The 15,363-nt window shown below is 36.7% G+C and overlaps 2 protein-coding genes across 2 annotated transcripts; one reads left to right on the forward strand and one right to left on the reverse strand.

Annotated features, from left to right (window-relative positions):
• Positions 1 to 537: 537 nt before the first annotated feature.
• Positions 538 to 2,707, forward strand: LOC123870842 (adenosine deaminase 2-A-like). The gene has a single exon (XM_045914299.1). The coding sequence runs from the start codon at positions 792 to 794 to the stop codon at positions 2,298 to 2,300; it is 1,509 nt and encodes a 502-aa protein (XP_045770255.1). The 5' UTR covers positions 538 to 791; the 3' UTR covers positions 2,301 to 2,707.
• Positions 2,708 to 8,553: 5,846 nt separating this feature from the next.
• LOC123870841 (adenosine deaminase 2-like) lies at positions 8,554 to 10,439 on the reverse strand. The gene has a single exon (XM_045914298.1). It carries the CDS (start codon positions 10,342 to 10,344, stop codon positions 8,833 to 8,835), a length of 1,512 nt encoding a protein of 503 aa, XP_045770254.1. The 5' UTR covers positions 10,345 to 10,439; the 3' UTR covers positions 8,554 to 8,832.
• Positions 10,440 to 15,363: the final 4,924 nt, after the last annotated feature.

Below are 15,363 nucleotides of genomic sequence, written 5' to 3' on the forward strand. Positions count from 1 at the left end.
GAAGCGTGAAATCAAATAATTTAGAATATAATTTGAAATATAGCACTTACTGTGAAATGATCGGACCGAATTATTTATTTGATTGTTTTACACCTATGGTGAAAGTTACGTCTTTAAGAGCTTTGTCATTAAAGAGAAAAACCCAAAAGTCTAAGGTTTTAGACCAAACTTCTGATTTTTTTTCTATCGAGGAAAGTTTGTCCAATCATGTTTTAATCGGACCAAATCCAAGGGGATATAATGAAAAATATTATATATTAATTTCAAATTTTTCGATCCATGCGTTCCTAACTTAATTCCATTTTAGTAAACTTTAGTATCGACGAAAACGGAGACCGCCGCGTTAACAACAGTAAAGAGAAATAACAAAAGGTTTATCTTATATCTGATCTGATTGTCGATACCAATCAATTGAAAGTATATTTTAATCAATATATCCGAGATTAGTACCTACCTATCTCATGATAAATAAACGCCAACATTAATGACAGAAGGTAGGTATGTTAGTGATTATTCTTAGTTAGTCAGTGTAAAACACAGTAACTAATCTGCGACATATTTATTGTAATTTTGTAAAAATTATTCCTCTACAGTGTCATAGCTCGATGTACTTAATAATTAGAATATTCTAAAGTTTCTACGAATAGTTGAGTAGTACTAAAAAAACGTATACAGTAGGTAGGTAGGTATTTTTTTTGCACCCATTCATTATTAGTTCATTGCTAAACAGCCTTGTGCTCGATAGAAATAAATTACTTATAAGTTGTGAGGGTTGTGTTGCAATTTCAATTATGGTGAAAATGTGGACGACGGTGTTGTGGACATTGATTTGTATAGTGTGCCCAGTTCTTACAGACGATGGATTAGAAAAATTGCTTGAAGAAAGAAATAGTCTCATACAAGAAGAGCTAGAAATGATGGCGGGCAGCGACATCGTATTAAATGATATCGAAGAGAAAGCGAACAATATCATCATGAAGCTGAAGGAAAAAGAAATTGATTGCGGATTTGTGAACCCTCAATATCATAACTTTTCTAAACACTTCTTTGATTACAAAGAGGAAGTGAAGAATTCAGAGCTCTTTAAGATAATTCAGAAGATGCCTAAAGGTGCCGCTCTGCACGGACACGATACAGGAATTTTAAGTCCAGATTATGTTGTATCTTTAACATACTTGGAAGATCTGTTTGTATGTTTTGAAGGAAAGTATATCCAATTTTTATTTTCCTTGGAAATGCCTACTTCCCCATGCAATACAGAATGGCAATTAATGAGAGATGCTCGCTATTCATCAGGCAACGTGGAAAAATTTGACGCTGTTCTTAGAAAATATTTCACTATAGTTATTGATAACCCACATGAAGTCTACACCGATGTAAATGCAGTTTGGTCGGCGTTTCAACAATACTTCATTGCAACTACAGGTCTATTTACTTATAAACCAGTTTGGGAAAAGTATTTTTATGATACTCTTCTGGCATTCAGAGAAGACAACGTGATGTATGTGGAAATAAGAAGCGTACTTCCCGAGTTGTATGATCTGTATGGAACTAAGTATGGTATATTAGACACGGCCGCTTCTTACAAAATGACTCACGATCAATTTATGAACGATTACCCAGATTTCTTTGGAGCAAAAATAATTTATGCCCCTTTAAGATCCGTTGATGCTAAAACTGTTAAAGAATATATCGCTAACGCAAAGATATTAAAAAAAGAATTCCCAGATATTATTGCAGGATTCGACTTAGTAGGACAGGAAGACTTGGGAATGCCAACCAAAGAGTTTTTTAAGATTCTTTTTGAAGCAGGTGACGAGTTAAATTATTTCTTTCATTCAGGAGAAACTAATTGGTTTGGAACTACCTCTGATGAAAACTTAGCAGATGCCATTGCCCTTAACACTCGACGCATAGGCCATGGTTATGCTATCATTAAACATCCTCTACTGATGGAAGAAGTTAAGAAAAGGAATATAGCATTGGAGGTTAATGTAATTTCTAATGCCGTTCTAGAGTTAGTAAGTGATATTAGAAATCATCCTTTGGCTTCATTTTTAGCCTTCAACTTGCCTGTAGTGATATCCAGTGATGATCCAGGAGTATGGGAGTCGGAGCCGCTGACTCATGATTTTTACGTCACTTTCGTTGGTGTTGCGAGTCGACGAGCTGATTTGAGACTTCTTAAAAAATTAGCTCTCAATTCTTTATATTATAGTGAATATTCTAATAAAGATAAAATAGTGCATGAATTTGAAATCAGGTGGACAAAATTCATAGAGGGAATCATTCAGGAATAATTTTTTTAGTAAACTTAGGTCATTATTTATGTTCAAAGTTGTTTGGCAATGGTGCTTATTCGGTTATAGGTAAGTTCGCGACAGGTTGACATGGCGATCAGGGTGAGGACGTCCCGCACACCCGCACAGCCCCCGCGCTTACCCGGTGCGGGATGGCGCAGGTGTGTGGGACGTCCCCCCGCCTTATACCCCGATTACCATGTCGACCAGTCGCGGACGGCATTTGTACACACAGTATCTCAGAACAAAATTAAATTGACAGGTATGAATGCTTTCATTTACCGCCCGCGCCACTGAAATGGGCATATACAAGTAGGTACGTTGGAAAAGGTGTGTTATAGATACAAAATGTAATTGATGGTTTTATTTCTAAGAATAATAATCAAAATAAACTTTTGGAACACCAAGCTACCTATTCGTTTTTTATTGATTAAATCTCTGGATGAAAGAGATAATTATTATTTTATTGATAACACAAATATTAATTACACAATCAAAATTATCGGAAAAGCAAAAATTTCCGCTATCGCTCAGATCTTAAGTTTTTATCTACCTTCCAACATGTGATTTATGTAATCAGAATGTTTTTACCTAGCTAATTAGGTATAGGTAGGTACAACTAACTAGTGTAGGTAGGTATAACTATCCAATGAAATTGGATATGTATTATGATATCCAGTGGGATAATTAGGTACAACCCAAAGACTACAGTGTATAAGGGTCGTCATCGTAATTATCAACCGATAGACATCTACAGGTACCTTCTCTTTTACCCCCCGTCCACACACTGCCCGTGTGTCATGGGAAGGAGCGAGGAACGGAGGCAGAGACGTAGTGTGGCCGCTCCATCGCTCCCTATTTTGTCGGTAAGAATACAATAGCACGCACGCTGCCACACTTTCGACGTCCATCGCGTTGCAAAGGCAAGCAACCTAGTGCGGCGGCGTCGCGAGAAATTGCGCGAGTAGAGCAGTGTGTGGACGCACAGTTAGGGATTTCCATTTTCCACACGCCTCGGTCTTGCGCCGCTTGCATCCAGCGGCGATTCCCTGCAACTCGTTGGATGTCATTTGTCCACCTGGTGAGGAGTCTCCAATCTGCCAACACTGCACTTTCCGAGGCGAAGTTACCATTTAGCAGAAGCAGCCAGCACCAACGTCCTCCAGAACCTTAAAAAGACGTCTTTCAAGTTTCAACACAGTGGTAAAACAAAAATCCTTTTGTTGTAGAGGGTTTGAGTTAAGTATAGAACAACCGACCAAGTGCGAGTCAGACTTGCGCACTGAGGGTTCCGTACTCGGGTATTTTTTGCGACATTTTGCTCGATAAATCAAAAACTATTATGTATAAAAATAAATAAAAATCAGTTATAGAATGTACTGATAAAGCCCTTTCATATGATACCCTATTTGGTATAGTTATCTTACTTTGAAAATTGAAACATATTTAAATTTTTAATGATGACGGATTTATTCCTTCACTTGTGCTATAAGACCTACCTACCTGCCAAATTTCATGATACTAGGTCTACTGGAAGTAGGTGGAACCCTATAGGTTTTCTTGACAGACACGACGGACGGACGGACGGACAGGACAGACAGACAGACAGACAACAAAATGATCCTATTAGGGTTCCGTTTTTCCTTTTGAGATACGGCACCCTTAAAAACGTAAGTACTTACCTATATATGTAAAATCTCAAGTATCTAGTAGAAGACCTAGCAGGCAGTAGCGTGCACAAGGCTCACAATCAGGGTATGCATTCGTTGGTAGGTTAGGTACCCACCTTAGATTAGCTATCGCCACATCCAGGAATCAAACTCGGATCTCCCTCTAGTAGACCACAGCGCACCATTACGCCAATAGAGGTCGTATAAAGGACATCTACTCCTAATTGCTCACCAAATCACCAGTGACTGTGTTTATCCGAGTTCCACTAATTAATGCTACTAATCGCCTATCATCGCTCGGTTTACGCACTTTGCTTCATGTAACCTTAGGCCTTGTTAGGACGCCCGTGTTGGCCTCCTATTCAGAGAGTCGAGGGTTCAATCCTGGACATGGAAAACGTGAGGAAACCTGCATGCCTGTGAGTTCTCTATAATGCTTTCAAAGGTGTATGTAGTTTTCTATTCTATTCTCTTCATTCTGAGAGGACACTCGTTCTCAGTAGTTGGCCAGTGGTGGATTGATAACGATGATAATGATAAGATAAATTCCCAATTTGACGCATCGGGTCCTCCCACCGCTATAGGTACCACTATGCCGGAAAAGATGTAAAAGAGTCACTAAACATCTGCTCCTAATTGCTCACCAAATCAACACTAGCGTCGGTGTTCATCCGTGTTCGACTAATTAGTGGTAGTGCTACTAATCGGCGATCATCGCTCGGTTTACGCGCTTCGCTTCATAGCATTGCTACGCTCCGACTGACAAATTGACTGTCATAGTCAATGTAGGATAACGCCGCGGCGCCTTTACAAATTGTCGCAGTATTAAATTAGGATACGAAATAATTAAATCTATTTTTAATTACATCTGTTTGACTGCAATCGCACCACTAAGAAATATATTTTTAAAGTGTGTCTGTCTGTCTGTTTGCTAGCGTTTCACGGATAATCCGGTCCATTGATTATTACCTATATCCAAACACCTAGTAGTAGTTTTAGGGCGTTTTGTTTCGATATATGAGTCCAGATTGTAGGTTTCATTCAGTGATCGAAATCATGAACTTTGGATTAGGTTTTTAACCCCCGACCTAAAAAGAGGGGTGTTATAAGTTTGACGTGTGTATTTGTGTATCTGTCTGTGGCATCGTACCTCCTAAACTAATGAACTGATTTTAATTTAGTTTTTTTTTTTTTGTTTGAAAGGTGGCTTAATCGAGAGTGTTCTTAGCTATAATCCAAGAAAATCGGTTCAGCCGTTTGAAAGTTATCAGCTCTTTTCTAGTCACTGTAACCTTCACTTGTCGGGGGTGTTATAAATTTTTAATTTACACTTGTAGGTCGTTTTATTGGTTGTCAGATTGTATATTTCATTCAGGTTTCGAAATCATGAACTTTGGACTTGGTTTTAGCACAGTTTGTTCTATGAGTTCAAACTTATATGCAGTGGGCCAATAATGTCTGATTTAAAAGGAAAAAAAATCTATTAGAAGTGTAAATAATAAATATACATACTTACCTACGCCGTTTTGGTTTTGTTCGACAGCTTCTCAAACAAATAAGTATATTACAGTGCCATTCATAGTCAATGCCAAAGGTTATCACTTATTCGTTATCACATTTCAGTTGACTTGTTTATTGTAATGGACATTATAAAATAATGTAGATATTATATTTACACACAGAAAAATATGCACTCACACTACACTTACCTATTAATAGTTCCGTATTTAGATCACTATGTTAGGCACAAGGCTTGCCCTTAATTATTTACTAATCTTTTTGCTAATAGTATATTTTATAAACTATAATATACAAAGTTGGGAACTTTATCATATGTATAACTAACTACCTCTATTATTACTACATATTATGCCTTACGAATATTCTTAGAATTTTATTTTCTTTCACGCTAAGTGTTCCAAGCCTACCTAAGGACAGTCCGCGCCCTGGTTGCGACATCGTAGTCGATTGCGCTGCTAAAGCAAGCAACGTTGAGCTAAGTCTGCAACCGGATTGGTTGCAGACCTATAGAACATAGGTACATAGGAACATAGGTATAGGTACCTACTTTGAATTTGCCCAATTTTGGCCTTTAATTTCCTCCTTGCCTCGGACGTCGATCACAGCTAAGTAATACCACGGCCATTACCCATTCTTCGTCTGTTTATAGTATTGTTCTATCCATAATCTGTCGAAGTTACCTACTTAGCGTCGTTCTTAATTGTCGAAAAAGACTATGCAATTTTTTGAAAAATGACAGTCGACAAAGACCTTCGTTACTTCGAGAGTCGACATCGACCTTTGTTTTCTCGACAGTCAACATCGAACTTCGTTTTCTCGACAGTCGATATCGACTTTCGTTTTCTCAAAGTATACATCAACCTTCCTTTTTTCAACAGTCGACATTGACCTACGTTACCCCGACAGTTGACATCGGCCTCCGTTTTCTCGACAGTCGGCATCGACTTTCATTACGTCGACAATCAAGATCGACCTTCGTTACCTCGAGGGTATTTTCTCCGCCGAGCGCACGTGGGGAAAATGCCCTAACGAAACGAAGGTAACGAAATTTAAAAAAGAGTAAAGGTAAATTCAAAAAGAGTTCTCGCGGCGGAGGAAAAACGCACCGCGAGAATCGTACTTTACGGCACAGATTGTTATGATAAAGGCCGATTCACACCTAACACGTACACGTGACACGTGCGTAGACGCGCGTAAACCCCTAACACACCAGGTTACGATACGTCCACGCTTACGCAAGCGGTGTGCCATGTTTCATACAGTTCCCACAGAATAATATACTTAATAGTACTTTACGTACAGTTCCATACATTACAACGCAATGGTACGCGCTACGTCTACGCTTACGCAACGTTTTTGTATGAACGAGCTATTAGTTTAGACATGAGCTAATTTAGTTTTGCAATAAACTCCGTGTCGGCAAATTGTCAGAGCTCATTTAGGTGTTCGCAGTAATAGACGACAGAGAGTGAAATTAGAGACGTTCGCCTTGATTTATGATGAGCCTGCCAGACGCTATATTATACCTAGTGTCATTGCTTTTGCGAGTCTAGAGTATCTCCATAATTTAGACAAGTGTAAATTTAAAATTTATAACACCCCCGACAAGTGAAAGTTACAGTCACTAGAAAAGAGCTGATAACTTTCAAACGGCTGAACCAATTTTCTTGGATTATAGCTAAGAACACTCTCGATCAACCCACCTTTCAACAAAAAAACTAAATTAAAATCGGTTCATTAGTTTAGGAGCTACGATGCCACAGACAGTACACAGATACACACGTCAAACTTATAACACCCCTCTTTTTGGGTCGGGGGTCAAAAAACTTTTTCCTGCGACTTCGTCCGCGATACATTTATATGATTAGTAGGCTAATGGCACTCAAGTGCGTAGGTATCAGTAAAAGAATTATAAGAATCGGATCCTTAGTTCTGGAGATAACCCGATCCGATTGCAAACTTTACCTCTTTAAGTTTATATCTGAGGATTTGTATATCTAAAACAGATTAAGAAGTATTTAATGAAACCACTAACTACTTAGTTACAATAAATAATTTATTTGATTCTACATATCTACTAGTAGGTCAATACATTAAAATTACATAGGCAATCCCAAAAAGGTAGACGTACTTGACGATTCAGCAGCACTTGTAAAAGTTAAATTGAATAAAAATATTTAGTTTTTTTTAAATCGTAAAATGTGGCCCATGTTGATTTACAATAATGCATTACTTACTTATCTAATCTTTAAATAAATAACTTTGTACAAGGTAGGTAAGTATAGTAACCAGTAATAACCATACTGCTTTTTATACAAGTGTAAATTAAAAATTTATATCTCCCCCGATAAGTGAAGGTTACAGTAACTAGAAAACAGCTAATAACTTTCAAACGGCTGAACCGATTTTTTTGAATTATAGCTTAGAATACTCTCGATCGGCTAGCCACCTTTCTAACGAAATAGCACAAAATTAAAATCGGTTCATTAGTTTAGGAGCTACGATGCCACAGACAGATACACAGATACACACGTCAAACTTTAAACCCCCCTCTTTTTGGGTTGGGGGTTAAAAAATTTGTCTAATATAATAGGTATCTCATTAAATTACGCAGGTATCTACAGTTTATAGAATTTTAATTAATTTTTTTAATTTAAATTAAATAAAAATAAGACGCTCCAAATCACTGGCAATCTTTAAAAATCGTGTCAAGAAACACTATCTATCACTATAAATCTTTAGTTTCTGTCATAGTATATTATGTACACTATGCTATTTATTTATTTAATTATATTATACAGATATGTTATATTATGTATGTGTATATGTTATATATATTTATTTATTTATTTATATATTTATTGTATAGTATGTACCTATTAGAGTGTATGTCTATGTATACGTAATTGTATATATACATGATGACTCCTCGTCTTATCCTTTAGGTTCGAACATACGGGTTACCTGGGAGAGATCACTTTAGATAAATAAATAAATAAATAAATAAAAATTTAAATTTAATTTAATAAAGAATTTAATTAAATATTTTTAATTTTAATTACTTTATGCCTAGTAGGTAATTTAATACAACTTTCATTTTGATGAGTCAACAACTAAATAGATTCACAGGATGCCGGAACTCTTTAGTCTTCACAAATAGGATATCTATCAGTGAAATTCATCAGTTAATACAATTGATCATCACTGTTCTTTCGGATCACAGATAATAATACCCTACATATCAAACGTGTTTTCTATCGACCAACAAAAATGATCAAAACTGAATCAATCCTCGAAAACATTATAATAATATAACATTTTTTAATACTTATTTACCAACATCACCCAAATATTCTAATTATATCCCTAACGAAGGCATTCCACTGTCTGTGTAACTGTCTAATCATGTCAAATTTACCTTTATTATCCAAAGCACTATATCTAATCGAGTTGATCACTAACTGTTTTAACATGCGTAAGTCTGCCTTTTTGCTGGCAACACCCACAAATGCGATATAGTAGTCCGTGGATAAGGGATCCGCTCCCCAAGCACCAGGATCATCGCTTGATAAAACAAGAGGCATTCCGAGGGCTAAGTATGTAGCCAATGGATGGTTCCTCACATCACAAACTAAAGACAACACCACGTTCGACACCACATTTACTTCGATCGCTATATCCCTGTTCCTCACTGCAGCCATAAGCGAAGGATGTTTTATTAATGCATATCCGTGGCCAATCCTTTTAGATCCCAAAAGAATTGCATCCACTAAATTCTCATCTGAAACTGTTCCGAACCAATTCGTTTCTCCACCGTGGAAATAAAAGTTCATATCCTTCTTTGCTTCTGAGAGTATAGGGAGAAAGTCCAGTAACGGTTTCCCCAAGTCTTCCTGACCTACTAAATCGAATCCAGCGAATACATCTGGCAGTTCCTCTTTTATTCTTCGAGCTATATTGATGGTGTCAAGGACTTGATTAATCCCAGTAGCACGATATTTTGACACTATCAATTTGATGCCAATAAAATCTGGATAATCTTCCTTAAATCTTTTCGCTACTCTGTGGTAGAGACGCGGTAGGTACATTCGGTCGTATTCAGTGCCATTCAGTTCATATAAAATTTTCAACCCACTCCTCACTTCGATGTACATAACTTTATCGTTGTAGAATTCTCGTAGCGCCTCATAGAAGAACTTTTCTCGAGCCGGCCTGTAAGCTATCAAGTCATTGATGGTTTCCGCCACTTTATTGAACCTTTTCCAGACGTAATTGATATCTCCCGTATAGTCTTTTTCATCATCAGAATACATGGTAAAGTGACTTTTCAGTTTATCGTCGAATGCTTGTAGATTTTCGGTACTGTTCCTTAGTTCGCTGAGTAGTTGCCATTTAAAAGGACAAGGTCGTTGGGGGACGCTGTAGGAGAAGTGTAATTTTAAATTGTCATCCGCCGAACATACGTATAAGTGGTCTTCATACGTCAGCTCTAGTAAGCGATCCGCGCTAAGCATAAGCGAGCTGTGGACATGAAGCGCAGCTCCTTTGGGCATTCTTCTAATTATCTGATACACTTTGGAATTACCAATATCATTTTTGTAGGCGAAATAGTGTCTTGAGAAGTTAAAGTGCTTGGGATTGTGAAAGGATTCGTCCACTTCCTCATTCTTGTAGTGCATAAGAATTTCGTTTGCTCTGTTTTCTTCGTCGGTCAGTCTAAGATTGCCACCCACTTGTAGGTCAGACTCTTCCGCTAGTAAATTGGCTCTCTCCATGTTGTAATCAAACATCTTGGCCCAGACATTGTGTGCACTGAACAGAAATAGGACACTCAATATGATAACATTATACATTATTTCCCTTTTATTTCCACTGTATCTTTACTATCTGGGGTCACTTATTGACAATCTGCGGTCAATGTTACGGCCGACTGAGCTGGCAAGGCAGGCATTGTAAGTTTATATAGACCTTGTGCAATTTGCAACTTGGAGATTTTGTTTATCAATGACACAAAACAAAACAGAACAACGTTAAAATGCATTTAAATCTGATTTGCAATTTGCTTCGCCAATAAATTCTCGGGAGTCTTCTACCATCTTTAACCTTACGTGCTACCTCGATTTTATTCACCGTGTCCATATTCACCTGACTGACAAACCTACCTGAATTATCACTAATGTGAACAAAATTTAATAGCAAGTGGAAAACCTTGGAATTAAATTACCTATCTGATGGTTTGTGTTATATATAGTAGAGAGGTTAGATAGGTAGGTATTATTACAAAAAATACACGCATACGCGCGCCTTCAGTGTGGCGTCCTGTCGCGCAGTTACCGCTGCACATCGCTGCCTCTCGGTTTGTACCTGTAAAAGAAGTTCTCAGGTAGGTACAGGTAGGTATTTTTCCATGTAAGAAATAAGAATAAAATATTATATACCTGATAAAACATCAATAGATAGGTTTTTATCCCTTGAAGTTGCAGATATTTACTACTAGAGTAAAATGAAGGAGTATCTAGAAATTATAGGATCGAATACTTTATGTGTAGGAACGTTGCGTTAAAAATTATAACTATAAAATTAATTATAAAATATGTGCCATAAAAAGATATAAAAGAGGAATAATAATAAGTACTATATTAATGTATATTTTTAACTAGTGCCATCTAGTACAAACTACACGTACTACATCGTAAATATCGTAACAGTTTTATCAATTGCAGCGGGGTCTTCTCCGTTTGGCTTCAACTCGGCCAAGACGGGGACTGTACGGGGCACACCGGTCCCGACCTCGAGGCGTAGGTTCAGTGTGTTTGGGCAAATAGTTTCTAAAATGGCACAATATGTGGCGCTAGCATGCATGCATACATGTTGTTCACGATATTGTTCACAATAGAGCTTTTAATTAATTATTACTCAGAGGTTTCAATTAATAATTATTATTATTACAGTAGGTACGACATACGTATTGGTTATTTAAAGTGTGATAGGCTGGATAAGTATAACTGACGATAATTTTTAAAATCAATTTAATTGTTGGTTGCTACTCAAAGCTAGATGGAGTTACGGTCCAATTTATTTATTTATGAAATTTATCAGCGCCATCTTGTATTCAGTAGCTGTCACAAAGTATATTATTGCAATACAATTATACACAATCGGATTTGACCCTTCACGGCGGAAATGACTAGTTATAGGCTATAATAGCCTACGGCTCTACGCTATACAAAGACGAAACCTTAGCCTTCCAAGCCTAAAAATAGAAGGATCTAGGTAGTAAGATGAGGAAATCCCGGGCAGGTCTCTACCTTGACTTGGGTCAACTGATATCTAACTGATTTTTGGCTAAGTACTTCCAAGTTCCAACTATCCCGTCCGAGTAAGTTGGAATTTTATTTTACAATATATATACTATACTATATAGGAATACCTGACTTCGTCTGTGTTGGCGTTTTCAGGCGCGCGTGCTCTGCCTTTTTGGTGTGTTTTTTTTTTTGTTAAAAGTGGCCGGGTTTTATGTTTTATCGGTGTTTTTGGTGGTGGAACTGACTGAAGCGCTCTAAAGGGGTGCCGCGCGTGTGTCGGCGAGCGCCGGCACAGACGAAGTCCATACTTATATAGTTTCCCTAACTTGTAAATAACTACAAGCTTGATATTGGCTAGTCTTTGTAAAGCCAGACGAGAGAGAAAAAAAAAAGTATACACCTCCTGACGGTACCTACTTTTCATATTTTTATTTTCATTCTCAGGTGTTTGCAAGTATTCTTACCTATCTAATAAGTATGTCCCACGACGGGTATTATACGCTACGAGGCAGGCTCATTATTTTTTTGATACTTGAAATCAATCTACCCATTACATCGGTCCTAACATCAGCCTGCCCATTGCCGGGATGTTACGGATATTCTGTAGCACCTTGTACCTACTTGCCTATTTGAGAGTTTGGTAACCAGACATGGGTTCTAGGTTTGTCACTCCGATTAAAATGATTGAGATTTCAAAAAAAATAATCACAAATCCTATTTTAATCATTGCCTACATCCACAACATAACATTTATATAGCTGGCAACAGATCCATGGTAAGATCGATTTTGATTCGACTAAATAGTTTTGTCAAAACCGACGGCAAATTAATGAGTGATAACATAGGCCGCTGCGAATTTGTTCTATGGCGACGCGATGCGACGGCACGAGTCGGACCCCCACACGAAAGCAGGTATCGTACAAGAAATAACTCTTTAATCTTTGTGGCTTCCCTACCTAATCACAAATTCACGGTTTTCTCCTTTACTTGTGGTCAACGGGAAGTACCTACCTACCCTATAAGTTTTGATTCGATTAAGCCTATCTTGACAGACACAGATAGACAGACAGGTTTTGGTGAGCCTAAATCTCGCCGAAAGATTCGTCCTGATTAACCGACTGATCTTTCAATGCACAGCCTAAACCCCTTGTATTAGAAACTTGAAATTTTAAGAAAAAGTTCCTTTTATGACGTACCTACGGTCCATCTACCATCTAGGCCTCATTAAGAACGGATTTTCGAAAATTCCACCCCTATACTTAGAGGGGTTAAATATATTTGGTACTAAAGTTCGTAATTTTTCAAGTTAAGTACCTTTTAGGTATATTCCTAAAAATTGGTAATTGGGCTTTCAGTTAAAACTTAAGAAATACTTACGCATTTCATGATGATGTTTGATGAAATTCTACTCCCAAGGGGGTTAAATAGGGGTTAAAAGTTTATAATGAAACTCATTTCATTTCCCCAGTTAAGTATATCACTAAAGTAAAAACTACATAAAATAATCTGTAGAACAATGTTACTTTATGTAAAAGAAACTATTAAATTTAAAGTCTGCGCTCGTCTCCAAGTCACGAAGTTTCATCCATAACTCGAGGTGGCCTCAACTTTACTACATAAAAGATATAAAGATATAAAGTCACTCCGTCGCGTCTGTCTGTAGGAAACAGCTAAGCTCAAAAAGTGATCAACGGATATTTAAGTAAGTACTTAAGTAGGTAGGTATGTAGATCTAGTAGATAGGTAGTACTACTACCTACCTACTATAGTCGACGCATTTTTAACTGAGGTCATAAATCATATTTATCCGTCTCGCTCGCACTTGGAGGTCTTATTGAGAGGTGTGGTAGGTGTGTAGTGATGTGCGTAAGAACTGTAGAGGTGCATATTGATAACGGGATAGGTACGATCGATATGCTAAATTATGTTAAGCATTAATAGGAATAATTTTTCGCTATCTAAAAATAAAAGTTTTTAATTTGTACGATAAAATGTTTGTGTCGACGTAATCATAGAGAAACTGTATAGATCGTAATGTGGCCCCGAAAAGGGCCGTTTTTATCTTTTCCTAGGGATATTTCTGAGTTCTTCAAAATCCTCATCCGTATCTTCCCCATCTGTGTCATCTTCCTGTAGGTTAATTATAGCGACTCGTACGAATCGCTAGTAGGTTCCTGCTTTGCACGAATGAACAGAGTACCTACCTATCTATCCTTGACTTAGGTAGGAAGTAGATTTTCGATTGTATTTTGAATGAATAAAACTTTTATTGGACGTGACCACAAAATTAATACAGAAAAAACACATATACGGAATACATTAGGTAATAAGTACAAAACAAACACACACAATACATACCTATTTTAGATTTTAAATTAAGTAGTTAAGTACCTACCTATGTTATTTTATTTCATTTCATATCGTTTAAGTATACTTTAATTATAATACTAACTATTAAACTTAAAAATCTTGTAAGTTAAAACACGCCATTTTTTCTTTTTGTCGCCTATTCCGCAACATTGAAAGATGTATTACACCTGAAAACATAAAGATAAGAAGATATAATTAAGTGTCGATACGGGATTTGAAAGTAACCATAGACGAGCGAAGTCACGGGACAAAGCTACTAAGTACCTACCTAATAAAAAATAACCTGAGGGCAAATCGTGATGATGACGTGCCATTATGCAAATGCGTCACTTTTTTACCCTCGGTAAAGGAATTTGAACTCTATTCCCAAAGTTTAAAGAGCTTTATCGTGGTAAGAGGTTGGATTAACAGTATGGGTGAGAACGTGGTGATATAAACGACGTGACTGTGGGTTATCTTGTGTGACTTAGATTTATCTATTTGGAGCACGAGAGTTTTTCGAAATAGATTAATGAAGAAGGAGGTAACTTAAGTAAGTTTTTCTCGTTTTGAGAAAAAATAAGTAAACTCTAAACAGGAAAATTGCTCAAGTTTAGTTTAAGTTTAGGTAAAGTTTAAGTTAAGTTAAGTTTAGGTAGGTATTTATTTACCTACCTACTTATATCGCTACTCATAAAAAAAGTATACGTCTAATCACCAGAAATTATAGGTACACAGACATTGTTGATACTTGTAAATATTAAATAGATAGATAGAAATCGTAACTTTTATAAAATATTATAGCACTAGGTATGTATTTAAGCAATCCAAAGCTCCGATAATAAAATCAGATCCGACGGCTGACTTTATTCAGGTAGGTAAATCGTATCCAAAGAATCTGAAAAAAAAAGAAATAACTTATTGCAAAAATATACTTTACCTGTACCTATTTGCTAACTTAAATTAAATTAAGTACAAAATTAGTAAAATAAAATAATCATCTCCCAAGAATGAATATCACGTGTGAGTGTATTAAGAAATACAAATGAAAAAATCTAAAACTTATTGCGAAATATAAATTATGTGTAAGTACAAAATTATTGAAATAAAATATGTAAGTACCTAGTTTGCAATAGCTAGGATCACTTTAAACTATTACTTAAATCAAGTAGGTACCTAAGTCAAACTGACCCAAAAAACTAGGTTTCCAAATGCTCC

The sequence above is a fragment of the Maniola jurtina genome, chromosome 13 (genome assembly GCF_905333055.1).
Source record: "Maniola jurtina chromosome 13, ilManJurt1.1, whole genome shotgun sequence".
Classification (NCBI taxonomy): domain Eukaryota; kingdom Metazoa; phylum Arthropoda; class Insecta; order Lepidoptera; family Nymphalidae; genus Maniola; species Maniola jurtina.